Source organism: Microcaecilia unicolor, chromosome 3, assembly GCF_901765095.1.
Source record: "Microcaecilia unicolor chromosome 3, aMicUni1.1, whole genome shotgun sequence".
Classification (NCBI taxonomy): Eukaryota; Metazoa; Chordata; class Amphibia; order Gymnophiona; family Siphonopidae; genus Microcaecilia; species Microcaecilia unicolor.
In genome coordinates, this window is record NC_044033.1 from 35,664,188 (window position 1) to 35,691,892 (window position 27,705).

Consider the following 27,705-nt stretch of genomic DNA (forward strand, 5'->3'; position numbering starts at 1 on the left):
TGCAGAATACAGCTATTCATCTCCTCTGTCATCTATGGAAGTTCGATCATGTTTCATCCGCCTTGAAAGACCACCATTGGCTACCCGTGACCTATAGCATTCACTTTAAAACATTAAGAACATAAGAGTAGCCATACTGGGTCAGACTAATGGTTCATCTAGCCCAGTATCCTGTTTCCAACAGTGGCAAGCCAGGTCACAATTACTTGGCAGAAACCCAAATCGTGGTAACATTCCACACTACAAATCCCAGGGCAAGCAGTTGCTTCCCCATGTCTGCCTCAATAGCAGACGATGGACTTTTCCTCCAGCAATCTGTCCAAACCTTTTTTTAAACCCAGATACGCTAACCGCTGTTACCCCATCCTCTGGCAAAGCGTTCCAGAGCTTAACTATTCATTGAGTGAAAAAATATTTCCTCCTATTTGTTTTAAAAGTATTTCCATGTAACTTCCTTGAGTGTCACATAGTCTTTGTACTTTTGGAACGAGTAAAAAATTGATTTACTTCTACTCGTTCTACACCACTCAGGATTTTGTAGATCTCAATCATATCTCCCCTCATACTACTACTACTACTTAACATTTCTAAAGCGCTACTAGGGTTCTCCGAGGACAAGCAGGCTGCTTGTTCTCACTGATGGGTGACGTCCATGGCAGCCCCCTCCAATCGGAATCTTCACTAGCAAAGGCCTTTGCTAGCCCTTGCGCGCCCATGCGCGACCGTCTTCCCGCCCGAACCGGCTCGTGTTCGTCAGTCCCGCCCGCAGGCCTGCAGTCTTTGTGCTCTTTTGAAAAAGAGGACTCAGTTAGCGAGATTGGCCCAGTGGAATGCATTGTTCTCGGGCTCTTCGACGACAACAGCACGGGATTCATCGAGTGCATCGACGTCGACAGCATCGAACTCTTCGACCTCTGCATCGGCATCGACTGCATCGAGGCTTCTAACTCCTGCATCGTCGGTACCGAGACATCGAAAGGCTACATCGACGTCGGTGGTACTGGGACCTCCGCTATTGCTGATGTCGTCGGACGGTGGTGCTTCGACTGGAGTGCAGGTGAGGGCTGTCCATTCCCCTGCTGGTGGCAGTGAGCCTTCGGGTGGGTCTCCTCCTGCCCTGAGGGCTCCTGCGGTACAGCCCCCCCAAGATCGACCTTCTTCGGCCTCGGCCCCGAGGAAGCGACGGTTGGATTCTACGTCCTCCTCGTCGGTACCGGGAAGCTCCGGTGACATGCTTCGCTTGAAGAAGTCGAAGAAGCATCGACACCAGTCTCCTTCCCGTCTCGGTACCGAGAGCTCTGGGTCGCAGAGGAGGGAGTCGGCACCCAGTAGGCATCGGCACCGGGAGGACTGCTCACCCTCTATTCAGGAGGTGTCGATGCGCTCCCCCTTGGACAGCCCGGAACCGCCTCCACGCCCTGAACAGACTCTGACTTCGACGCCTGCATCGGCTTCTCAGACTTTCTCCACAGCCACTCTTTACGAAAGTCTCCGGGCCGTTCTTCCAGAGATTCTGGGAGAGCTGTTGCGCCATTCTCCTCCGGTACCGGGGGGGAGGGAGTCCACCTCTCGACGCTCCTACCGTGGCCGTGTTCCCACTGAGTTGGGCACAGCTTCAGACGCAGGTCCGTGAACTTGTGTCTGATACCGATGGTGAGGCCTCGTGGGAGGAGGAGGAGGACATCAGATATTTCTCTGACGAGGAGTCTGATGGCCTTCCTTCTGACCCCACTCCCTCCCCTGAAAGGCAGCTTTCTCCTCCCGAGAGTCTGTCTTTCGCGGCCTTTGTCCGGGAGATGTCTACGGCCATCCCCTTCCCGGTGGTCGTGGAGGATGAGCCCAGGGCTGAGATGTTTGAGCTCTTGGACTATCCTTCTCCACCTAAGGAAGCGTCCACAGTACCCATGCATCATGTCCTAGAAAAGACATTGCTGGCGAACTGGACCAAGCCATTAACTAATCCCCACATTCCCAAGAAGATCGAATCCCAGTATCTGATCCATGGGGACCCAGAGCTAATGCGCACTCAGTTGCCTCACGACTCTGGTGTGGTGGATCTGGCCCTAAAGAAGGCTAAAGGTTCTAGAGAGCATGCGTCGGCGCCCCCGGGCAGAGACTCCAGAACCTTAGACTCCTTTGGGAGGAAGGCCTATCATTCCTCTATGCTCGTGGCCAAGATTCAGTCCTACCAGCTCTACACGAGCATCCATATGCGGAACAATGTGCGACAGTTGGCGGGCTTGGTGCACAAGCTCACTTCTGAGCAAGCCAAGCCGTTTCAGGAAGTGGTCAGGCAGCCAAAGGCATGCAGAAAATTCCTGGCCAGAGGGGTATATGATACCTTTGATGTTGCGTCCAGGGCCGCTGCTCAAGGTGTGGTGATGCGCAGACTCTCCTGGCTGCGTGCCTCTGACCTGGAAAATAGGATCCAGCAGCAGATTGCGGACACCCCTTGCCGAGCGGACATTTTTGGAGAAAAGGTCGAACAGGTGGTAGAACAGCTCCACCAGCGGGATAACGCTTTCGACAAATTCTCCCGCCGGCAGCCTTCAGCATCTACCTCATCAGGTAGACGTTTTTATGGGGGACGGAGGGCTGTTCCCTACTCTTCTGGTAAGCGTAGGTACAATCCTCCCTCTCGCCAGCCTGCGGCCCAGGCTAAGCCCCAGCGCGCTCGCTCTCGTCAGCAGCGTGCGCCTCAGCAAGGCCCCACGGCTCCCCAGCAAAAGCAGGGGACGAGCTTTTGACTGGCTCTAGCAGAGCATAGCCGACATCAACGTGTCCGTGCCGGGCGATCTGCCAGTCGGGGGGAGGTTGAAAGTTTTTCACCAAAGGTGGCCTCTTGTAACCTCCGACCGTTGGGTTCTTCAAATAGTCCGGCAAGGGTACACCCTCAATTTGGCCTCGAAGCCTCCAAATTGCCCACCGGGAGCTCAGTCCTATAGCTTCCAGCACAAGCAGGTACTTGCAGAGGAACTCTCCGCCCTTCTCAGCACCAATGTGGTCGAGCCCGTGTCATCCGGGCAAGAAGGGCTGGGATTCTATTCCAGGTACTTCCTTGTGGAAAAGAAAACGGGGGATGCGTCCCATCCTAGACCTAAGGGCCCTGAACAAATATCTGGTCAAGGAAAAGTTCAGGATGCTTTCCCTGGGCACCCTTCTTCCCATGATTCAGGAAAACGATTGGCTATGCTCTCTGGACTTGAAGGACGCCTACACGCACATCCCGATATTGCCAGCTCACAGGCAGTATCTGCGATTTCGTCTGGGCACACGTCACTTCCAGTACTATGTGCTACCCTTTGGGCTCGCCTCTGCGCCCATAGTGTTCACGAAGTGCCTGGCTGTAGTAGCAGCAGCGCTTCGCAGGCTGGGAGTGCACGTGTTCCCTTATCTCGACAATTGGCTGGTGAAGAACAATTCCGAGGCAGGAGCTCTACAGTCCATGCAGATGACTATTCGACTCCTGGAGCTACTGGGGTTTGTGATAAATTACCCAAAGTCCCATCTTCTCCCAGTACAGAGACTCGAATTCATAGGAGCTCTGCTGGATTCTCGGACGGCTCGTGCCTATCTTCCGGAGACAAGGGCCAACAATCTGCTGTCCCTCGTCTCCCGGGTACGAGCGTCCCAGCAGATCACAGCTCGGCAGATGTTGAGATTGCTTGGCCACATGGCCTCCACAGTTCATGTGACTCCCATGGCTCGTCTTCACATGTGATCTGCTCAATGGACCCTAGCTTCCCAGTGGTTTCAGGCTGCTGGGGATCTAGAGGACGTGATCCACCTGTCCACGAGTTTTCTCAAATCCCTGTACTGGTGGACGATTTGGTCCAGTTTGACTCTGGGACGCCCTTTCCAAATTCCTCAGCCACAAAAGGTGCTGACTACGGATGCGTCTCTCCTAGGGTGGGGAGCTCATGTCGATGGGCTTCACACCCAGGGAAGCTGGTCCCTCCAGGAACGCGATCTTCAGATCAATCTCCTGGAGTTACGAGTGGTCTGGAACGCACTGAAGGTTGCCATGTATTACATCAACATGCAGGGGGGCACCGGATCTCGCCCCTTGTGTCAGGAAGCCGTCAGCATGTGGCTGTGGGCTCGCCGTTACGGCATGTTGCTCCAAGCCACATATCTGGCAGGCGTAAACAACAGTCTGGCCGACAGGTTGAGCAGGATTATGCAACCTCACGAGTGGTCGCTCAACTCCAGAGTAGTGCGCCGGATCTTCCAGGTGTGGGGCACCCCCTTGGTAGATCTCTTTGCATCTCGAGCCAACCACAAGGTCTCTCAGTTCTGTTCCAGACTTCAGGCCCACGGCCAACTGGCATCGGATGCCTTCCTCCTGGATTGGGGGGAAGGCCTGCTGTATGCTTATCCTCCCATACCTCTGGTGGGGAAGACTTTGTTGAAACTCAAGCAAGACCGAGGCACCATGATTCTGATTGCTCCTTTTTGGCCGCGTCAGATCTGGTTCCCTCTCCTTCTGGAGTTGTCCTCCGAAGAACCGTGGAGATTGGAGTGTTTTACGACCCTCATCACACAGGACGAAGGGGCGCTTCTGCATCCCAACCTCCAGTCTCTGGCTCTCACGGCCTGGATGTTGAGAGCGTAGACTTTGCCTCTTTGGGTCTGTCGGAGGGTGTCTCCCGTGTCTTGCTTGCTTCCAGAAAAGATTCCACTAAGAGGAGTTACTTCTTTTTATGGAGGAGGTTTGCCGTCTGGTGTGACAGCAAGGCCTTAGATCCTCGCTCTTTTCCTACACAGACCCTGCTTGAATACCTTCTGCACTTGTCTGAGTCTGGTCTCAAGACCAACTCTGTAAGGGTTCACCTTAGCACAATCAGTGCATACCATCACCGTGTGGAAGGTAAGCCGATCTCAGGACAGCCTTTAGTTGTTCGCTTCATGAGAGGTTTGCTTTTGTCAAAGCCCCCAGTCAAACCTCCTACAGTGTCATGGGATCTCAATGTCATTCTCACCCAGCTGATGAAACCTCCTTTTGAGCCACTGAACTCCTGCCATCTGAAGTACTTGACCTGGAAGGTCATTTTCTTGGTGGCAGTTACTTCAGCTCGTAGAGTCAGTGAGCTTCAGGCCCTGGTAGCCCAGGCCCCTTACACCAGATTTCATCATAATAGAGTAGTCCTCCGCACTCACCCTAAGTTCTTGCCGAAGGTAGTGTCGGAGTTCCATCTGAACCAGTCAATTGTCTTGCCAACATTCTTTCCCCGTCCGCATTCCTGCCCTGCTGAACGTCAGCTGCACACATTGGACTGCAAAAGAGCATTGACCTTGTTTGTTGTTTTGAGTGAGCCTGGGGGCTAGGGATACCCCATCAGTGAGAACAAGCAGCCTGCTTGTCCTCGGAGAAAGCGAATGCTACATACCTGTAGAAGGTATTCTCCGAGGACAGCAGGCTGATTGTTCTCACGAACCCGCCCGCCTCCCCTTTGGAGTTGTGTCTTCCCTTGTCTTTGTCTTGTTATATACGGGACTGACGAACACGAGCCGGTTCGGGCAGGAAGACGGGCGCGTGAGGGCTAGCAAAGGCCTTTGCTAGTGAAGATTCCGATTGGAGGGGGCTGCCGTGGACGTCACCCATCAGTGAGAACAATCAGCCTGCTGTCCTCGGAGAATACCTTCTATAGGTATGTAGCATTCGCTTTACGCAGCGCTGTACAATTTAACATAGAAGGACAGTCCCTACTCAAAGAGCTTACAATCTCGGTCTCTTTTCCAAGCTGAGAGCCCTAACCTCTTTAGCCTTTCCTGATACAAGAGGAGTTCATCCCCGTTATCATTTTGGTCGCTCTTCTTTGAACCTTTTCTAATTCTTCTATATCTTTTCTTGTGATACGGCAACCAGAACTGAACACAATACTCAAGGTGAGGTCACACCATGGAGCGATACATAGGCATTATAGAATTTTCGGTCTTATTCACCATCCCTTTCCTAATAATTCTAGCATCTTGTTTGCCTTTTTGGCTGCCGCTGCCCACTGAGTAGAAGATTTCAGCATATTATCTAGAACGACACCCAGATCTTTTTCTTAAGTGCTGCCTCTCCCCCCCCCCCCCCCCCCCCCCCCCCGTCAAGGTGGACCCTAGCATCAGGTAACTATGATTCGTAATATTCTTTCCAATGTGCATCACCTTTCATTTGTCCAAATTAAGTTTCATCTGCCATTTGGATGCCCAGTCTTCCAATTTCCTAAGGTCTTCCTGCAATATTTCATAGTACGCATGTGTTTTAACAACCTTGAATAGTTTTGTGTCATCTGTAAATTTAATCACCTCACTTATTTCAATTTCCATATCTTTTATTTTTTTTAAATTCTTTATTAATATATTTCAATACAACACTAAACAGTGTGAATATGCAATCAGCATTATTTTACAAAAGAAATTATAATACAAAAAGGAAAAAAGAATATCTTATCGGCCTATTCTATTTGTCCACAAATAACAAAGAAAACAAGATCCAAGAATTCACATATCTAGAAATAATTTAAGAAAAAAAAATGACATAATGGTTGCTACCTCAGGTTTCTAATCCCAATCTGCTATTTAGGGAGGGCATATAACATTCAAATCAACTTTAGCATCAAGAAATTCTTTTAACTGTTTCGGGTCTGCAAACTGAAATTGTTTGCCCTCAAGCAGTACATTACAAATACAAGGAAAACGTAATACAAAGTTTACTCCCATTGCCAATGCTCTGGGGCGCAGCTCTAAAAAAGCTCTGCGCCTCACTTGAGTAGACTTAGAGAGGTCAGGAAAAATGACCTTTGAGCCCAAAAACAGATTTTCTAAGTGTCTTAAGGAAAGTCTTAGTACAGCATTCCGATCTGGCTCCAGCACAAAAGTGACCAGCATAGTTGACCTCTGAGTAATTATTTCCAATGAACTTTCCAGGAATGTGGTAAGGTTCATACTTTCCCCCATTACTGGGGGGGGGGGGGGGGGGGGGGGGGGGGTTCCTTTCATACCCTTCGAATTCCAGATGTAATAGGCCCTTGTAATGGGAGGCAGTGAATCTTTATCCATTCCTAGAATGTCAACCATATATTTTTTTACCATTTCCAAAGGAGAAATTAGAGGGGATTTGGGAAAGTTGAGAAACCTCAGGTTAAGTCTTCTAGCCTGGTTCTCCAGGTACTCCAAACATTTATGTAGGAAATTATTGTCTTTAACCAGTGCAGCTTCCAGACTCCCCCTTTCTTGAAACTCATTATTCACCTGTTCCAATTTCAAGGATTGCTGTGCAGTCACTTGCGCTTGGAGCAGAGCAGCTTCAGAAAGAGTTTTAATATCAACAGTGTTTTCTTTTAAGGTATTCTGCATAGAGGTTTGGATGTTGTACACCATATCAAATAGTGACTCTAATGTCACTATTGCTGGTCTAATCACGCCGGCAGCTATAGGGAGAGAGGGAGATTGAGCCTCAACACGGGAAAGTCTAGAAATAATATCTTGAGGTAATACCTTTGAAGCTGATTGAATCAATTGTTCTCGAAGTTGAGATCCGCTCTCCGTTGCCAATTAGCCATTGCCTCCAAGCATGAATTTATTAGGTCCAGGCAGAAGAATAGGGTTTGTAAAAGATGCCAAAGGAATTATGTGTTCATAATAGTAGTAGCCACTGATTCCATAATCCTGTACCAAGATAGGGAAAGGCGATGAGAAAATGTTGAAAAGTAATGGTGAAAGAATTAAATCCTGCAGTATTCCACACATCTACAATTGGGGCAGTGAGTTGGTGTCTGAAGTAGAGAGCTAAACGGGGATGGAAGAAGTTGCCACAGGATTCCCATGGGATGGAAGAAGTTGCCATGGGAGTGTAGTCAAAATCTCTGGTGACTCCAAAATGAGGCTTGGAATGAATGGAGAAAGGCAATTGGAGCACCAGAGAGAAGCTTGGAACGTATGGAGACAGGCAGCTGGAGTGCCAGAATGAGGCTTGGAATGCAGGGCTGGCCCAAGGCAAGATGCTGCCTGAGGCGGAGCTAACATGCCGCCTCCTCCCTCCCCCCGGGCCGAGATGCCACCCCTCCCTTTGTCGCATTTTACCTCACGATGATGTTCCAAACCCAACAGCGATTTCCATACGCTTTCCTGCCATTGGCACCCGCCTCTTCCCTTTACTGCAGCTGCCTGAGGCTCTAACGAAACAGGAAATTGCATCAGAGAGGCGGCCACAGTAAAGGGAAGAGGCAGGTGCTGGCAGCATATCAGAATCTCTGCCACTGCTGGGTTTGGAACGTCACTGTGAGGTAAAACGCCATGAAGGGGGAGATGCTGCCTCTCCAAAGTGCCGCTCCTGATGAGTTCCGCCTGAGGCCCCCACCTCAGGTGGCCTAATGGTTGGGCTGCTCCTGTTAGAATGCCCAGAGGCAGCCGGAATACCAGACTGAGGCTTGGAACACTCATTGGTTGTATAGTAAAACCATCCTAAAAACTACAGGAGGCTGCTCGGGTTGAGAGGAAACAGAAGGCTGTGAGCAAGTAAATAATAGTGTTGACTCCTGCATGTTCAGGTGGGGATGGAATAGATCTTATTGGGATGGGTAAAATTTCTGTCCCCATGCAATTCTACTACTACTACTATTTAGCATTTCTATAGCGCTACAAGGCGTACGCAGCGCTGCACAAACATAGAAGAAAGACAGTCCTTGCTCAAAGAGCTTACAATCTAATAGACAAAAAATAAATAAAGTAAGCAAATCAAATCAATTAATGTGAACGGGAAGGAAGAGAGGAGGGTAGGTGGAGGCGAGTGGTTACGAGTCAAAAGCAATGTTAGAGGTGGGCTTTCAGTCTAGATTTAAAGGTGGCCAAGGACGTAGGGGCTCAGGAAGTTTATTCCAGGCGTAGGGTGCAGCGAGACAGAAGGCGCGAAGTCTGGAGTTGGCAGTAGTGGAGAAGGGAACAGATAAGAAGGATTTATCCATGGAGTGGAGTGCACGGGAAGGGGTGTAGGGAAGGACGAGTGTGGAGAGATACTGGGGAGCAGCAGAGTGAGTACATTTATAGGTTAGTAGAAGAAGTTTGAACAGGATGCGAAAACGGATAGGGAGCCAGTGAAGGGTCTTGAGGAGAGGGGTAGTATGAGTAAAGCGACCCTGGCGGAAGACGAGACGGGCAGCAGAGTTTTGAACCGACTGGAGGGGGGAGAGGTGACTAAGTGGGAGGCCAGCAAGAAGCAGATTGCAGTAGTCTAAACGAGAGGTGACAAGGGTGTGGATGAGGGTTTTGGTAGAGTGCTCGGAAAGAAAGGAGCAGATTTTACGGATGTTGTAAAGAAAGAAAAGACAGGTCTTGGCAATCTGCTGGATATGAGCAGAGAAGGAGAGAGAAGAGTTAAAGATGACCCCAAGGTTTCGAGCTGAGGAGACAGGGGGAATGAGAGAGCCATCAACAGAAATAGAAAACGGTGGGAGCGGGGGGGGAGGTGGGTTTGGGGGGGGGGGGTGGGAAATGAGAAGCTCGGTTTTGGTCATATTTAATTTCAGATGGCGTTGAGACATCCAGACAGCAATGTCGGACAAGCACGCTGAAACTTTGGTTTGGATGCAAGGTGAGATATCAGGGGTAGACAGGTAGATTTGGGAGTCATCAGCATAGAGATGGTAGGAAAAGCCATGGGATGAGATTAATGAACCAAGGGAAGAAGTGTAGATAGAAAAGAGGAGGGGACCAAGAACAGAACCCTGAGGTACGCCGACAGGCAGAGGGATAGAAGTAGAAGAGCATCCACCAGAGTGAACACTAAAGGTGCGGAGGGAGAGGTAGGAAGAGAACCAGGAAAGGACAGAGCCCTGGAATCCAAGTGAGGACAGGGTATCGAGAAGTATGCTGTGATTGACAGTGTCAAAAGCAGCGGAAAGATCAAGAAGAATGAGGATGGAATATTGACCTCTGGATTTAGCCAGTAATAGGTCATTGGAGATTTTAGTAAGCGCAGTTTCGGTTGAGTGGAGAGGGCGAAAACCAGATTGTAGTGGGTCAAGAATAGCATGTGAGGAGAGAAAATCAAGGCAGCGGCGGTGAACAGCACGCTCAAGTAATTTGGAGAGAAAAGGAAGGAAGGAGATGGGTCGGTAATTAGAGGGACAAGTAGGGTCGAGTGAAGGCTTCTTAAGGAGAGGTGTGACCACAGCATGTTTAAAGGCAGCAGGGACAGTCGCAGTGGAAAGTGAGAGGTTGAGAATGTGACAGATAAAAGGAATAAGAGCAGGAGAGATGGCATTAAGAAGGTGGGTGGGAATGGGATCAGAGGAACAGGTGGTACATTTTGAGGAAGAAAGGAGAAGTGTAGTTTCCTCAATAGTAACTTCAGGAAAGGAGGAAAGGGAGAGAGGGGAACGGACTAGTTGAGGGAGAGGTGGTGAGGTAGAGAAAGCAAGGTTTATCTTTTGAACCTTGTTGTGAAAGAATTCAGCAAGGGTTTGAGGAGATAATGAAGGGGGAGTTGGGGGAGGGGGCACCTTGAGGAGAGAGTTCAATGTGGTGAAGAGAAGTCGAGGATTAGAGCCAAGAGAGTTGGTCAGGTGGATGTAATAATTCTGTTTGGCACATAAAAGAGCAGATTGGAAGGAGGTCAGCATGAACTTAAAGTGTAAGAAATCAGCAAGGGCCCGAGATTTCCGCCAGAGGCGTTCGGCGGAGCGGGTACAGGAACGTAGGTAGCGGATATTAGAAGTCAGCCAAGGTTGGGGTTTTGTACGCCTTACAAGGCGGGTCATCAAAGGTGCAAGAGTGTCTAAGGCAGAGGATAGAGTATTGTTGTAAGAAGAAACAGCCTCGTTGACAGACGTGGATGGTGCCACAGTAGAGAGGAGGTTTGAAACATGGGAGGATAGAGATGAAGGGTCAATATCGTGAAGATTCCTAGATAAATTAGATAAGATAGGACGGGACTGGGAGGGAGGAGATTTAAGTGTGAAAGTTATAAGATGGTGATCAGAGGAGGGAAGATCAGAGGCAAGGAAACTAGAGGGTGGAGAAGATGAGATCAAGACAGTGACCATTTTGATGAGTGGGGGAGGTGGAGCATAGTTGGAGATTAAAGGAGGAAGTTAAAGCGAGTAACTTGGAAATATAAGAGTTGGAAGAATCATTAGCAGGAATATTAAAGTCACCAAGGATGAGAGAGGGGGAGGAAGGATCATGGAAGAAGGCAAGCCAGGCATCAAAGTCACTGAGAAAGGATGAAAGGGACTTATCAGGGGGACGATAAATGAACGCTATTCGAAGAGGCAGAGGAGAGAAAAGGCGGATAGAGTAGACTTCAAAGGAGGAAAAACAGTGAGATTGAGGTGGAAGAAGGGGTTGAAATCTGGAGGAGGGAGAGAGAAGTAGTCCAACACTGCCCCCACGGCCAGCAGGGCGAGGAGTATGTGAAAATAGATAACCGCCATGGCAGAGGGCTGCGACTGAAGCAGAGTCATCAGGGCAGAGCCAGGTTTCTGTTATGGCGAGCAGATGGAGGTGACGCGAGATAAAGAGGTCCTGGATATAGGCGAGTTTGTTACAGATAGAGGGGGCATTCCATAGGGCGCAAGAGAAGGGCAGAGAAGAGGAGGGGAGTAGAGAAATAGAGATGAGGTTAGAGAGGTCGCGGTGAGATCTGTAGAGTTGGGATAATAGTTGGTGAGGGGGGCCAGGATTGGGATTGATGTCACCGGCTGAGAGTAAGAGAAGGAGTAAAATAGAGCAGAGGAGAGGTGTGGCCACGAAGACGTCGAAGGCGAGAGGTATTTAGGTGGAATGGTGAAGGCAAAATGGACGGAAGAAAGAGGCGGAGATTAAAAGCCAAGAGGGAGGAAGAGGGTAGGCGAGAAGGTGAGGTGATGAAGTCGATGGATGGGCAGTGAGTTCCTGTAGCGGAGAGAGGTAGGGGGTGAGGGAAAAGATTAGGAAGGGACAGGGCTAGGAAGAGAATGTGAATAGGGGCCATAAATGACTGAGGTACTTCAGCAACTGGGAAGAAGGCACCTAGAGCGGAGGCCCTGAGTGGATCGGAGTGGACCTGGGTGTCACCCCGGAGAAGGCTGTAAGGATATGCAGATGAGCTGCAAGTCCTCCACAGCACCTGAAAGGCAGCCGGTGGTACAGCCGGGCACCTCTCAGCTGAGGAAAGGCTTACCAGGGGTTAGGCCGAAGCCAGCATTCCTCCCCCCTGAGGGTCGCCTGAAGTGGTAGAGGCTCTAAAGCACCGATCTTAGAGGTAAACCAATCAAGGACCTGTTCACCCAGGCCAACTTCAGCTAGCCACTGAGGAAGAAGCAAGTGATCTACTGTATCAAAAGCAGCAGAAAGATCTAATGACACCACAGGCGCTATTGGCTAGATTCAGTAAATGGCGCTCAATGCTATTCTATAATGAGCACTCAAAGATGAGCGCTCATTATAGAATAGCAGATTTTAGGCACCATTGGGTGTCAGGACTTACGCCTGCTGAATCCAGATGCAAATTCCGGCGCCCAATTTGGGCGCACACCCCCAGTATTGTATAATACTGCATGAAAATTGTAGGAACCTCACTGATCTGCCCATGCACCTCCCATAGCCAAGGCCCCTTTTGGGTTGCATGCTGTGGGATTTGGACACTGTGTTATAGAATAGCGGGTAGCAAGATGGGCATGCAAATTCAAATTGGTGGCAATTAGCACACAGTTATCACTAATTGGCTTGTTAGCCAATTTATTTGGGCATACATCTTGGATCGGCACCGTATATAGAATCCGAGTGTATGTGTCCAGAGTCCAGATAGCTATGGAGTTCACTCAAAAATGCTGTTGCAGTTTCTGTACTATAACATAAAAATCAGAATGCTCAGGATGCAATATATTAACTTTATCCAGTTACTCAATTTGAGAAAAACTTGTGTTTTTAAAATAAATCTAGAAACTTCCAGTTGGGTCATGGAGTAGTGAGGAAGTGAGGGATCACTGCTCCTGAGTAACTGCTATAATCTGCTTTAGAAAGCCTTCCCCCCCTCTAAGAATTGAGAAAGAAACGCTGTCAGGAGAGAGTGGGTTCTACCAGAGCGTTTTTGTACTAGATCCAAGGCACAGATGATGTCTAAGGGCGCGAGGAGAGAGATTACGGAGAAAAATTGCATGCAGGAGACAAAGATGGCGGACACAGGCATGCCGCCTTCGCTGACTCCAAGTTCACTATGGACAGCAGAAACTACAGCTGAAGTGACTGGCCGTGGAACAAACATTTGGTAGGAAGTTACAATTAATTTTGGATAAACTGGACGGCATAGAAGAGCGTTATACGACTTTTGGCGGCAGAGCTTCAGATGGTCCAACAGAGGTTGGGGAACATTGAGGACACCATGCCGCAAGCGACGGCGGAGCAGCCGCGGCTCATAGTGCGTATTATAGATTTAGAAACGAAAGTCGAAGACCTAGAAAATAGGTCTCGCCGCAACATCCTGCGCCTGGTTGGACTGCCAGAAACCCTCCCTGAGAGAGACCTTCAAGTTTCTGGAATCATGGCTCCCACAAGTGTTAAAGTTGACGGATCACGATGGACCCCTTCGGGTGGAGAGAGCCCATAGATTGGGGCAACGAAAAGAAGGAGCTGACAGACCCCGAGTGGTAATCTTCAAAACGTTAAACTACGTACATAAAGTGGCGATACTACAGGCCCTGAGGGCGGGAACGCAATTGGAATACCAAGGCGCACGAGTTTTGTGTTTCCAGGATTACTCAGCCAATGTATCAGCTGCACGCAAAGCATTTGCCCCGTTGTGGTCCAAGTTGTTTGGCTTGAAAAATTGTTTTAGTCTTCTCTACCCAGCGAAGCTTAAAATAATGGACAATGGACAAGCTCTCTTGTATAATACAGTTGCCGAAGCACAGCCATATGAGGAAGGGTTACAAGCAGCATGACCGAAGTTTGGATATAAGTTGCCTAGGAAGGATCTCAAGGGGCTCAGTATTTAGTTTGGTATAATTCTCTGGATATGGCAGGTTTGACTCTGTTACTAACAAGTGGGCAAGATCATGTGGAGAACTGAGGCGCAACAGATGGCGATGCCAATGAAGCCTTGATCAGCTAAAGCAGAAATTTTTTTTTTTTGAGGGTGGGTGTGGACATAGACTGCTTCATCATATGCATGGATGAACAGGATCGGTCAAAGATCTGAGAAGCAATTAATGTTGGCTGTAGTTGTTGTTGAGCTGCTCCCGAATGGTAACAGAAGGGGCTGTGAGACATTTGCTGCTGTTTTATGTAATCTAATACTGGGGGCCTGAGGGCTCACGGTGGATTTGTCAGGAGCATAATTGCCGCCAGCCCAGCAAGGTGTGTACATGTGGGATCTGGTTTGGGAGGAGGAGGAGGTCACTTGGATGGTTTTTTAAAAATCATTTATAGACTGTTGACTGAAGAGCTTTAGGGGGATAACTCAAGTGTGTTTGGAGGGGAGAGGAGAGAAAAAGGTAGCACCTGTCATAGGATTGCGGTTACTCTGGACTCTTTTGCTGGGGGTGCTTCACATATGGAAGTGGTGAGAGTTGAGAAAGGGGTGGGGGTGCTGTGGGATGGGAAGGTTATACTAGGGATCGGGAGGGGAGAGGGGGGTAGTGGGAGGAGTGATGCCTGGTTGCTTATGCGGTGGCCCTCGATGGCTTCATGAGGTTATAGTCGGTAGATCTCAGTCCTATTGGGGGGGGGATGGCTGGGGTGCCCCCTCGATGGATTACATGTACTTAGATTAGGACTTGGATTGAATCTTTTTTACCTGGGTTCACTAACTTAGAGCATGAATAGTACAAAAATACTCACCCGGAATGTAGGGGGAATACACTCTCCAATTAAAAGGCAAAAGATTTTAAAAGCTCTCAATGATCGGGGGGCCTCTGTTGCTTTCCTACAAGAGACCCATCTCTCTGCTTTGGAGCACGCCAAGCTAAAAAGGTGGTGGGTTGGGGAGATCTTTGGTGCCCCGGCAGTGAGTAGATGGTGAGGGGTGGTGATCCTGATCCGAAAAGGGTTGCATTTGGAGACAAAACAGGTGTTTGCTGACCCTGCGGGGTGCTTTGTCCTGGCATCAGTGGTGCTGGAAAGGCAGCCTTGGTTACTATGCAATATTTATGCCCCAAACACCTTTGAGAGGGCATTGTTTGCTCAACTAATTCGTAAAATTCATGATATGGGAGATGCGCCGGTCCTATTGGGGGGTGATCTTAATGAAGTGGCAGATCCCCTACTAGATCGTTCACAGCCAAGAGGGAGAGACCTCTCCAGATCTCAGGGGGGAATTTCAATGTTATGCTCGGCTTTGGACTTGATAGATGTGTGGAGGACACTTCGTCCCCTAGAAAAAGATTATACACATATATTGAGAACACATGCCACAATGTCTAGAATAGATTATGTGCTACTCTCCCGGGACTGTTTATCGACTGTGGGGGCGATAAAGCTGGGGCCCATAATGATCTCTGACCATGCTTGGGTGGAGTTAGACCTGCAGGCTAGGGTTGGTAATCCCCAGGGGGGTTCTTGGAGGTTTCCAACCTTTTTGTACAAGGATACTCGTTTTCAGACCTTCCTAGAATCTAAATGGCAAGGATACAGCTCTATCGCATTATAATTTTCCCAAGATGACTGTATGTTACAGTCTCTCCCTATTTGAATTTTGCGTCGGGATCTGGAGTCCTTACGGAAAATGTTGATGAAGTTCTGCTGGGGGGGGGGGGGGGGGAGCCCAAACTGCAATGGAGATTTTTAGTGGGAGCTCAGACTCAAGGAGGGTTGGGAATCCCAGACATGGGTAGATACAATCAGGCTTGCCTATCGAGGCACTTACGAGACTGGCTTTTGGTACTAATACATATACTGATGTGGAATTAGAGCGAGCATGTTTTCACCACTGGCATTTGAATTACTTACTTCATGTCCCCCGTGGAGATTCGGGGGAGTGTACTGCTGCAGCCATTATGGTGTCTTTGGCGTTCAGTTCTTGCCTTGTGGGGACAGGAGTATTTTTGCCATGGGGGGGGGGGGGGGGAATGCAGATTTCTTGCCAGGTAGTGAGAGCCGAATTTTACGACGGTTGGGAGAGAGAGGGGTGCTGTTGCTAGAAGATGTAGTTAGGGCGGACGGGACCATGAAGTCTGCTGAAGAACTTTTTACTCCTGAAGCAAGAGGCCCCACGGTGGTTCTGGCCTATCTTCAGCTATCTCATTATTTGAGCGCCTAGCCAGCAGGCAGCCTGTCAATAGTTATTGGGCAGCAGCTGCGGGGGTTCCTTGGTGGGATGCCCTGGGCCAAGTCTCGGTATCTTGGTTCTGTAAAGAATTGGGAAGCCGCTCGCCAACGAGGTGCCTGCAAGTGGTGGCAGATCGGTGGGAGCGGGAAGTGGGCCGGTTAATTGAGGCAAAATCATTGTTGGCAACTCTTAAAGGGGGCCTGCGAGTAGTACACAGTGCTGAACTACAAGAATGCCATTTTCGAACAGTACACAGAGCGTACTTCTCCCCTAAGTGTAGACACATAAGATCATTTTGGTCAGCAATGGCAGGGTTTCTTTGCTTAGTGCTTGGGTGCAGGGTGTCCCTCTCATTTGAAAAAGCTATTTTTTGCACATTGGGCTTGTGGGGGCCTGGGAAGCTGGGAGAAACGTTATTTCTAGGCAAGGCCTGTATTTTGAGAAAAAAATGTATTCTCAGTCATTGGATTCAGGATCATCTCCTCTCTGGTACTGGAGGAATAAACTGCACCAACACATGATATGGGAGTCACAGGGAGCCCACTTGTCACCTAAGAGGCAGCAGAGATTTCTTGCGATCTGGGGGGCTTATTTGAATAAAGTTTCACCTGCAGCTCGGAGTCAAATTTTGAATAGATTCTCGCTGGGTCATTGAGGGTGGCCGAACAGGGGGGACCAGGCATCACAGGGAAGGGCTAGGGTGGTAGATTAGGGGATAGAGAACACATCACTTAAGGGTAGGTCGGACTTGAAGGGTAAAGGTCAGGCCTATACACCAGGAATCAATGTCTTGTGTTTTTTTTCTTTTCTCCTCTTGGTGGGTGGGGGGAGGGAATTGGGGAGTGGGTTCGGGGGGAGGAAGAAGGAATAGGGAGGAACGCGATGACGAGGAGGTATAATGGACCTTCTGGAGACAGTTGATGTTATGCTGCTGGGATCGTTAGTATTTGTTTCCAGAGCCTATGTAAGATTGTAATGTTTGATTATGGGTAGTCATCAATCAAAATTGTTTCAAGTTAAACATAAAGAGTATAAATATAAAGAAAGAAGCATCAGGAAGCAGGAGATTCAGAAAGGATTGCAGTTTATTCAGCAAGATAATTACAGTTGAAAAGTTATTAAAGGAAATGTGTTTAAAATGTTGAATATAGAGGGGCGGGGTGGAGATAAAATGTTAAGTTTGATGACTGAATGTATCATTTTGTCCTTACTGAGTACTTTTTCCTATTTGATTCTTTGTGTACTCACATTGTGGATGTGCTTCCTTACTAACATAGTAACATAGTAGATGACAGCAGAAAAAGACCTGCATGGTCCATCCAGTCTGCCCAAGAAATGTGCCACTTTTTTGTGTATACCTTACCTTGATTTGCACCTGTCTTTTTCAGGGCACAGACCGTACAAGTCTGCCCAGCACTATCCCCGCCTCCCACCATCGGCTCTGGCACAGACCGTATAAGTCTGCCCAGCACTATCCCCGCCTCCCAACCACCAGCCCCGCCTCCCACTACCGGCTCTGTTATCCAATCGCGGCTAAGCTCCTGAGGATCCATTTCTTCTGAACAGGATTCCTTTATGTTTATCCGACGCATGTTTGAATTCCATTACCATTTTCATCTCCACCACCTCCCGCGGGAGGGCAATCCAAGCATCCACCACTCTCTCCGTGAAAAAATACTTCCTGACATTTTTCTTGAGTCTGCCCCCCTTCAATCTCATTTCATGTCCTCTCTTTCTACCAACTTCGTATCTCTGGAAAAGGTTCGTTTGCGGATTAATACCTTTCAAATATTTGAACGTCAGTATCATATCACCCCTGTTTCTCCATTCCTCCAGGGTATACATGTTCAGGTCAGCAAGTCTCTCCTCATAAGTCTTGTAACGCAAATCCCATACCATTCTCGTAGCTTTTCTTTGCACTGCTTCGATTCTTTTTACGTCCTTAGCAAGATACGGCCTCCAAAACTGAACACAATACTCCAGATGGGGCCCCACCAACGACTTATACAGGGGCATCGACACTCCCTTTCTTCTGCTGGTCACACCTCTCTCTATACAGCCCAACAACCTTCTAGATACAGCCACCGCCTTGTCACACTGTTTCGTCGCTTTCAAATCCTCAGATACTATCACCCAAGATCTCTCTCCCCGTCCGTACCTATCAGACTCTCTCCGCCTAACACTTACGTCTCCCATGGATTTCTATTCCCTAAGTGCATCACTTTGCATTTCTTGGCATTGAATTTTAATTGCCAAACCTTAGACCATTCTTCTAGCTTCTTCAGATCCTTTTTCATGTTTTCCACTCCCTCCGGGGTGTCCACTCTGTTACAGATCTTAGTATCATCCGCAAATAAGCAAACTTTACCTTCTAACCCTTCGGCAAGGTCACTCACAAATATATTGAACAGAATTGGCCCCAGCACCGATCCCTGAGGCACTCCACTACTCACCTTTCCCTCATCCGAGCGAATTCCATTAACCACCACCCTCTGGCGTCTGTCCGTCAACCAGTTCCTAATCCAGTTCACCAGTTCCTAATCCAGTTCACCACTTCTTCCCTATCACCACTTTTGTCGTTCTCCAATCCCACGGAACCTCTCCTGTCTCCAAGGATTTTTTAAACAAATCTTTAAGAGGACCCCCCAGAACCTCTATGAGCGCCTTCAATATCCTGGGGTGGATCCCGTCCGGTCCCACGGCTTTGTCCACCTTTAGCTTTTTATTTATTTATTTGTAGCATTTGTATCCCACATTTTCCCACCAATTTGCAGGCTCAATGTGGCTTACATTTGCCGTAATGGCGGTTGCCATTTCCAGTTAACATGATTACAGATGGTATTGCGTTAATGTGCATACATATATGGAACATAATATATATGGAACAGATCATGGTATATATATATACCATGTGCGTACATACATGGTAAAGAAGAATACATTATGGTATTGCAAGAAGGTTCCTGAGTAATAAATTGGGTTGTAACATACATTAGGTCATCGGCTATAGAGAGACCCTATTCGACATAAGGTTTAAAGTGGTAGTGCTTGATCATTAAAAGCAAAGAGGTTAAGCAGTCAGGCGATAAAAGTTCGGTTTTGTATGGATCATATATAATGGTATTGTTTAGTATTTAAGATGGATGTTGATGGTATGCCTTCTTGAAAAGATCTGTTTTCAGTAGCCTTCGGAAGATGGTTAGGTCTTGCGTTGTTTTTATGGCCTTCGGTAGAGCATTCTATAGCTGCGTGCAAATGTACGAGAAACTGGTCGCATATGTGGATTTGTATTTTTGCACTTTACAGTTAGGATAGTGGAGATTGAGGAATGTGCGTGATGATCTTTTTGCGTTCCTAATAGGCAAGTCTATAAGGTCTGACATGTAGGTCGGGGCTTCCCCGTAGACGATTTTGTGGACCAGGGTGCAGACTTTGAACGTAATTCGTTCTTTTAGTGGAAGCCAGTGTAGTTTTTCTCTTAGGGGTTTGTCGCTTTCGTATTTCGCTTTCCCAAATATGTCTGGCTGCTGTATTTTGAGCGGTTTGAAGCTTCTTGATGATTTGTTCTTTGCATCCAGCATAAATGGCATTGCAGTAGTCTAGATGACTTAACACCATTGATTGTACTAGGCTGCGGAATACTTCCCTTGGGAAGAAAGGTTTGATTCTTTTGAGTTTCCACATTGAGTAGAACATTTTTCATATGGTCTTCGAGTGTGAGGTTTCGGTCAATTGTGACTCCCAGGATTTTCAGGCTGTCTGAGACCGGAAGTGTGTAGTCCGGAGTGTTTATGGTCTTGGGTTTGTTTGTGTTGTATTGTGAGGACAGGATGAGACATTGTGTTTTTTCTGCGTTTAGCTTTAGTTGGAATGCGTCCGTCCATGAGTTCATTATTTGTAGGCTGTGTGTGATTTCATTTGTGATTTCGGTTATGTCTTGTTTGAACGGGATGTATATCGTGACATCGTCAGCATAGATGTACGGGTTAAGTCCATGGTTGGATAGCGATTTGGCTAAAGGTGTCATCATTAAGTTGAAAAGGGTTGGTGAGAGCGGTGATCCTTGTGGTACTCCACATTCAGGTTTCCATGGTGTTGACGTTTTTGCTTTTGAGATCACTTGATAGGATCTTGCTGTTAAGAAGCCTTTAGACCATTTTAGTACTTTCCGCCAATCCCGAAGTAGTCTAGAATGTTCGGGAGTATTTGGTGACTGACCATGTCGAACGCGCTGGACATATAAAATTGTAGGAGTAGCACATTGTTCCCAATTGCAATTAGTTGTTTAAATTTGGTTAGGAGAGTGGTTAGCGCTGTTTCAGTACTATGGTTGGATCGAAATCCTGACTGTGATTCATGTAATATTGTGAATTTGTTTAGGTAGTTGGTAAGTTGTTTGGTTACCATACTTTCCATTAGTTTTACTATCAGGGGGATGGATGCTACTGGTCGATAGTTGGTTGTGTCATTTAGTTTTTTCTTTAAGTCTTTGGGTATGGGTATAAGTAATATATTTCCTTTGTCCTTGGGGAAGAGTCCGTGTTGTAGCATGTGGTTCAGGTGTGACGTGAGGTCTGTTATGAAGCGTTTGGGGGCGAACCTTATTAGATTACTGGGACAGATATCCAGTTTGGAATGGGTTTTGGAGAATTTGTTGAGTGCTTGAGTGATGGTTTCTTCCGTTAGCAGATCGAAGACATTTTCAAGTTGTTAATACACACTCTCTTCCGTGAACGGTGCTGTATCCGCTCCATTCTCATTTGTACTTTTGCCAGTCAATCGCAGTCCTTCTCTAGGATTTTCTTCTGTGAAAACAGAACAAAAGTATCTATTTAGCAAATTTGCTTTTTCTTCATCATTATCTACATAGCGGTTTGCAGCATCTTTCAGTCTCACAATTCCTTTTTTAGTCTTCCTCCTTTCACTAATATACCTGAAGAAATTTTTGTCACCCCTCCTTACATTTCTAGCCATTTTTTCTTCCGCTTGCGCTTTCACCAGACGTATCTCTCTTGGTTTCTTTCAGTTTCATCCGGTATTCCTCTCTGTGTTCCTCTTCTTGAGTTTTTCTGTTTTTCAGGAACGCCAACTCTTTGGCCTTTATTTTCTCGGCCACTTGCTTGGAGAACCATATCGGTTTCCTTTTTCTCTTGCTTTTATTTACTCTCCTTACATAAAGGTTTGTGGCCCTATTTATAGCTTCTTTCAGCTTGGACCACTGTCCTCCCAGCCCATCAGCTCCTTGCTCAGGTGTTCCCCCATTTTACTAAAGTCAGCATGCTTGAAATCCAGGACTTTGAGTTTTGAGTGGCAGCCCTCCACGCTGCTGCACCTAACATAAGCATGGAATACCCAAGTACACTAGTATTCTATAAAGGAAGGTAGGTGTCTATCCAGTACTCTGTTTAAAGAATCCCTCCCTCCCAGCACACACACACTGACCAGCCTGTTAGTCATTAGCCAGGTTCTGGAAGAAACAAAGGTTTGCGTCCCTTGCCCCCAACCAAGGACAACTATTGCAATAGCTGGGCTACATTGGGACTGGATAAAATATTGGGCGGGGGGGGGGGGGGGTTGATAGGAAGAGTCCTAGTTAGCGGCAAATGAAAGTTCATGGTGCAATTTATATAAAAACATACAAAGTGATGACATTAACAGAGACTTTTCACGGGGTAATCATATATATTGACTCGGGGCCTTTTTTACTAAGACGCGCTAGCGTTTTTAGCGCGTGCCAATATTTAGGGCACACTAAACATTAGTGACGTCCATATATTCCTGTGGATGATGCTAACATTTAGCGCACCCTAAATAACATGCACTAAAAACACTAGTGCGCCTTAGTAAAAGAGGCCCTAAGTGATTAGAAATGAGCAGAAAAATTATAACCCAAAAATAATGCACAGAAAACATTTTCTTACCTAGAGATGATTTGTGCATATAAATTGTATAGTGTTTTTTCAAACTGAACCAACATTTAAGGCAGCGCTTCTCAAATTTGCCGTGAACGTGAATCCTATTATTGTGGGCACAGAAAGCACGCAGCTCCCAGAGGCCTACCTTGACCTCCATGCTGCTGCTCCTGGCTCTCCTGCACTGTTTCAGTCAATGCTGCTATTATTCCCTGCCATTCATGGAACCTGTGCAAGGCTAATTATAGTGCAGGCTTAAAAGGAAGCTTGAGCTGACATCTTTTTCATCCCACTCAATTTTCGACGTCAAACGTGGATTTTGTGACCCTATTTGGGGTCACAGCTCACAGTTTGGAAAAACCTGGTTTAAGTTTTTTATTAGTATGGTAGTTTTATATAGTAAAAGAGAAACAGATAAATCTTTATATTTCCAAAAGTGTAGTTTTATACAGAAATAGGATTTCTCCTCTCATCTTAAATCTTGATATGTTTTGTGGTAATTTATATTTTTTTCAAATTCAGACTCCCAACAGTGTACCAATTATATTGGCAAATGTTCTTCTGTACGTAACAGTTGTAGTCAGTTGTATAAATATATTTGTAAGGCACATTATTCATTTTTATTTTCTTTTCTCAACAGACAATTCGTGACATTTTCACAATTATAATCAAGGTTTTTCCTACAAAAGATGTGTTCAACTAATCCAGCAAACTGGGTAACCTTTGACGAAGAGCCACCTTTTCAATCACCCCAGAAATCTCAAATTATTCCAAGTGAAAGCCATCGTATTTCTAATCCAAATGGACTTAAGCTTGCTCTTTCTAATGCCCTTGAATCTTCAAGTTTGTCTTCATCTACAGGCAGCAGCACACCACTTTCTTCTCCTATAGTTGACTTGTATCTCAGTCCTGGGCCACCCTGCAATTCTCCTCTTTCTACACCCATCAAAGACTACCCAGGAGGCCTCTTCACTCCCAAATCGGGTATTCATATCCTTTATCCTATTCCTGAGACATCGCCAACAGCCATCCCTCTTGCTTCACCTGTGACAAGCGTTTCGTCAGGTTCTCCCAAACTAAGTAGTACTCCAACATCCTCCATTAATGATAACCCATCTGCATCTTTATTTTACAAATCTGAAAACTTAAATGAAGTAAATTCTTCAAAGTACAAAAGCTGTAATAATTCAGGACATTCTGAATTCCATTTCCAGTATTTTCAGAATGACTGTGCTTTCTCAAGTCCATTTTGGAATGAAGGGTGCTCATCAAACATATCTGACATATGCATCACAGATGGTACACAGGGAAAAGACAAAACGTATGTTAAAGTAAGTAGTCCCAATGAGGGAGAAACATGCATTAATCAGAAGAGCCTAAATCAATGTTCCTTCAGCTATGTTTGCGAAAAGCTTCAATATCTGGCAACTGATACCCTAGATCCTGTAGGAGACAAGTCTACTCAGTGCACGTATTCAGGAGATAATACTTCATCTTTTGTCCCACATAGTCTTTTCCGAAGCCAAAGGAAAGATGGGTGGCCTTTCATGTTAAGAATTCCTGAAAAAAAGAACATGATGTCATCTCGACAGTGGGGTCCTATCTATCTTAAAATCATACCTGGAGGAATCCTACAAATGTACTATGAGAGAGGCATTGAAAAACCATTCCGGGAATTCCAGCTTCATCCATACTGTAAACTCTCTGATCCAAAGCTAGAGAATTTCAGTGTTTCAGGAAAGATCCATACTGTAAAGATTGAGCATGTATCTTATGTGGAGAAAAGGAAATACCATCCCAAAGTGGAAGTAGTTCATGAGGCAGAAATTGAGCAAATGTTCAAGCTGGGAACCCTAGATTATAATAATTTCACTGACTTTCTTGTAACAGTTGAAGAAGAACTGTTGATGCTTCCTGTTATCTTTAAACATAAGAAAAACTATGAAGAACAAGAAATGGTATTAGAAATAGTGGACAACTTCTGGGGCAAAATAACTAAAGAGGGAAAATTAGTAGAAAATGCAGTGATCACCCAGATCTATTGTTTGTGTTTTGTGAACAGCAACACTGAATGCTTTTTGACTTTAAATGATCGTGAGCTCCAAAAACAAGAGGACAGCCATCTTGAAAAAGAGACATGCAAGAAATGGATCGATATTCTTGATTATTATTTCCATAAATGTGTTAAAGTGCATTTGTTTGAGAAATCAAGGATTATTAAATTTACTCCTCTTGATTCTTGTAAACTGGAACTGATGCGTTTCAAGGCTCTATATAATGGATACCTTCCATTTTCTGTTAAAACTGCTGTAATTGTCCAGGGAGCTTATGTAGAACTTCAAGCATTCTTAAATGTGTCTCCTAGCACTTTACATTCAATGAAGTACTGTGAAAACATTACTGTACATTTTCCAGTTCCTGCACAGTGGATTAAAGCACTCTGGACAATGAATCTTCATAGGCAAAAGTCTTTAATGGCTAAAATGAACAGAAAAGCGTGCCTTGGTTCTGTGTCTGAAACAGAATCTGAACCAGTTATACAAGTCACAATTGGAACAGCAAAGTATGAGAGTGCCTATAGAGCTGTCGTATGGAAGATAGACCGACTTCCAGATAAAAGTTCAAGTAAATATTTCATGCAATAGATTTTTATTTTTCTTTGAAGGATGATCTTGTAGCCCATGTTCTAAATAGTATATGAAATAGTTTGAGGGCTGGTTTTGAGTGTAAAATACTTTCTTTTGTGTGGTTAACGGCAATTGACAGTCTTTATCAAATGTTTATTAATTGGCAGTTCCTAAAGAGGGCCAAGGTGAAAATGTGTTACATTTATTCTTTTATACAAAACATAAAGTTTAGAAGTAGGTTTTTCTTTAATACACAGACATGTGCACTTATATGCGATTAGTTTAGACACCTCTGGTCAAATTATGTTTCAGTAAATCCCAAATGAAAAGAAGCTGACAAAACCTCTAGATGAAATAAAGCGAATGCTACATACCTGTAGAAGGTATTCTCCGAGGACAGCAGGCTGATTGTTCTCACTGATGGGTGACGTCTACGGCAGCCCCTCCAATCGGAATCTTCACTAGCATGCGCGGCCGTCTTCCCGCCCGAAACCGGCTCGTGCCGGCCAGTCTCATATGTAGCAAGACAAAGACTAGGGAAGACACAACTCCAAAGGGGAGGCGGGCGGGTTTGTGAGAACAATCAGCCTGCTGTCCTCGGAGAATACCTTCTACAGGTATGTAGCATTCGCTTTCTCTGAGGACAAGCAGGCTGCTTGTTCTCACTGATGGGGTATCCCTAGCCCCCAGGCTCACTCAAAACAATAACCATGGTCAATTGGGCCTCGCAACGGCGAGGACATAACTGAGATTGACCTAAAAAATTTACCAACTAACTGAGAGTGCAGCCTGTAACAGAACAAATATGGGCCTAGGGGGGTGGAGTTGGATTCTAAACCCCGAACAGATTCTGAAGCACTGACTGCCCGAACCGACTGTCGCGTCGGGTATCTTGCTGCAGGCAGTAATGAGATGTGAATGTGTGGACAGATGACCACGTCACAGCTTTGCAAATCTCTTCAATAGTGGCTGACTTCAAGTGGGCTACCGACGCTGCCATGGCTCTAACATTATGAGCCGTGACATGACCCTCAAGAGCCAGCCCAGCCTGGGCGTAAGTGAAGGAAATGCAATCTGCTAGCCAATTGGATATGGTGCGTTTTCCCACAGCCACTCCCCTCCTGTTGGGATCAAAAGAAACAAACAATTGGGCGGACTGTCTGTTGGGCTGTGTCCGCTCCAGATAGAAGGCCAATGCTCTCTTGCAGTCCAATGTGTGCAGCTGACGTTCAGCAGGGCAGGAATGAGGACGGGGAAAGAATGTTGGCAAGACAATTGACTGGTTCAGATGGAACTCCGACACAACCGTTGGCAAGAACTTAGGGTGAGTGCGGAGGACTACTCTGTTATGATGAAATTTGGTGTAAGGGGCCTGGGCTACCAGGGCCTGAAGCTCACTGACTCTACGAGCTGAAGTAACTGCCACCAAGAAAATGACCTTCCAGGTCAAGTACTTCAGATGGCAGGAGTTCAGTGGCTCAAAAGGAGGTTTCATCAGCTGGGTGAGAACGACATTGAGATCCCATGACACTGTAGGAGGCTTGACAGGGGGCTTTGACAAAAGCAAACCTCTCATGAAGCGAACAACTAAAGGCTGTCCTGAGATCGGCTTACCTTCCACACGGTAATGGTATGCACTGATTGCACTAAGGTGAACCCTTACAGAGTTGGTCTTGAGACCGGACTCAGACAAGTGCAGAAGGTATTCAAGCAGGGTCTGTGTAGGACAAGAGCGAGGATCTAGGGCCTTGCTGTCACACCAGACGGCAAACCTCCTCCATAGAAAGAAATAACTCCTCTTAGTGGAATCTTTCCTGGAAGCAAGCAAGATGCGGGAGACACCCTCTGACAGACCCAAAGAGGCAAAGTCTACGCTCTCAACATCCAGGCCGTGAGAGCCAGGGACCGGAGTTTGGGATGCAGAAGCGCCCCTTCGTCCTGCGTGATGAGGGTCGGAAAACACTCCAATCTCCACGGTTCTTCGGAGGACAACTCCAGAAGAAGAGGGAACCAGATCTGACGCGGCCAAAAAGGAGCAATCAGAATCATGGTGCCTCGGTCTTGCTTGAGTTTCAACAAAGTCTTCCCCACCAGAGGTATGGGAGGATAAGCATACAGCAGACCCTCCCCCCAGTCCAGGAGGAAGGCATCCGATGCCAGTCTGCCGTGGGCCTGAAGCCTGGAATAGAACTGAGGGACTTTGTGGTTGGCTCGAGATGCGAAGAGGTCTACCAAGGGGGTGCCCCACACCTGGAAGATCCGGCGCACTACTCTGGAGTTGAGTGACCACTCGTGAGGTTGCATAATCCTGCTCAACCTGTCGGCCAGACTGTTGTTTACGCCTGCCAGATATGTGGCTTGGAGCACCATGCCGTGACGGCGAGCCCAGAGCCACATGCTGACGGCTTCCTGACACGGGGGGCGAGATCCGGTGCCCCCCTGCATGTTGACGTAGTACATGGCAACCTGGTTGTCTGTCTGAATTTGGATAATTTGGTGGGACAGCCGATCTCTGAAAGCCTTCAGAGCGTTCCAGATCGCTCGCAACTCCAGAAGATTGATCTGCAGATCGCGTTCCTGGAGGGACCAGCTTCCTTGGGTGTGAAGCCCATCAACATGAGCTCCCCATCCCAGGAGAGACGCATCCGTGGTCAGCACTTTTTGTGGCTGAGGAATTTGGAAAGGACGTCCCAGAGTCAAATTGGACCAAATCGTCCACCAATACAGGGATTTGAGAAAACTCGTGGACAGGTGGATCACATCTTCTAGATCCCCAGCAGCCTGAAACCACTGGGAAGCTAGGGTCCATTGGGCAGATCTCATGTGAAGGCGGGCCATGGGAGTCACATGAACTGTGGAGGCCATGTGGCCCAGCAATCTCAACATCTGTCGAGCTGTGATCTGCTGTGACGCTCGCACCCGCGAGACGAGG

At 47.1% G+C, this 27,705-nt stretch overlaps 1 protein-coding gene across 4 annotated transcripts in view; it reads left to right on the forward strand.

Moving 5' to 3' along the window:
• LOC115465392 (stonin-1-like) overlaps positions 1–27,705 on the forward strand; it is an 81,197-nt gene that overhangs the window by 22,467 nt on the left and 31,025 nt on the right. For all 4 annotated transcript variants that reach the window (XM_030195831.1, XM_030195832.1, XM_030195833.1 and 1 more), the window contains one exon: positions 22,787–24,771. In XM_030195831.1, coding sequence (XP_030051691.1) covers positions 22,836–24,771 — 1,936 coding nt within the window. In that variant the 5' untranslated portion in view covers positions 22,787–22,835. The remainder of the gene's footprint in view (positions 1–22,786; positions 24,772–27,705) is intronic.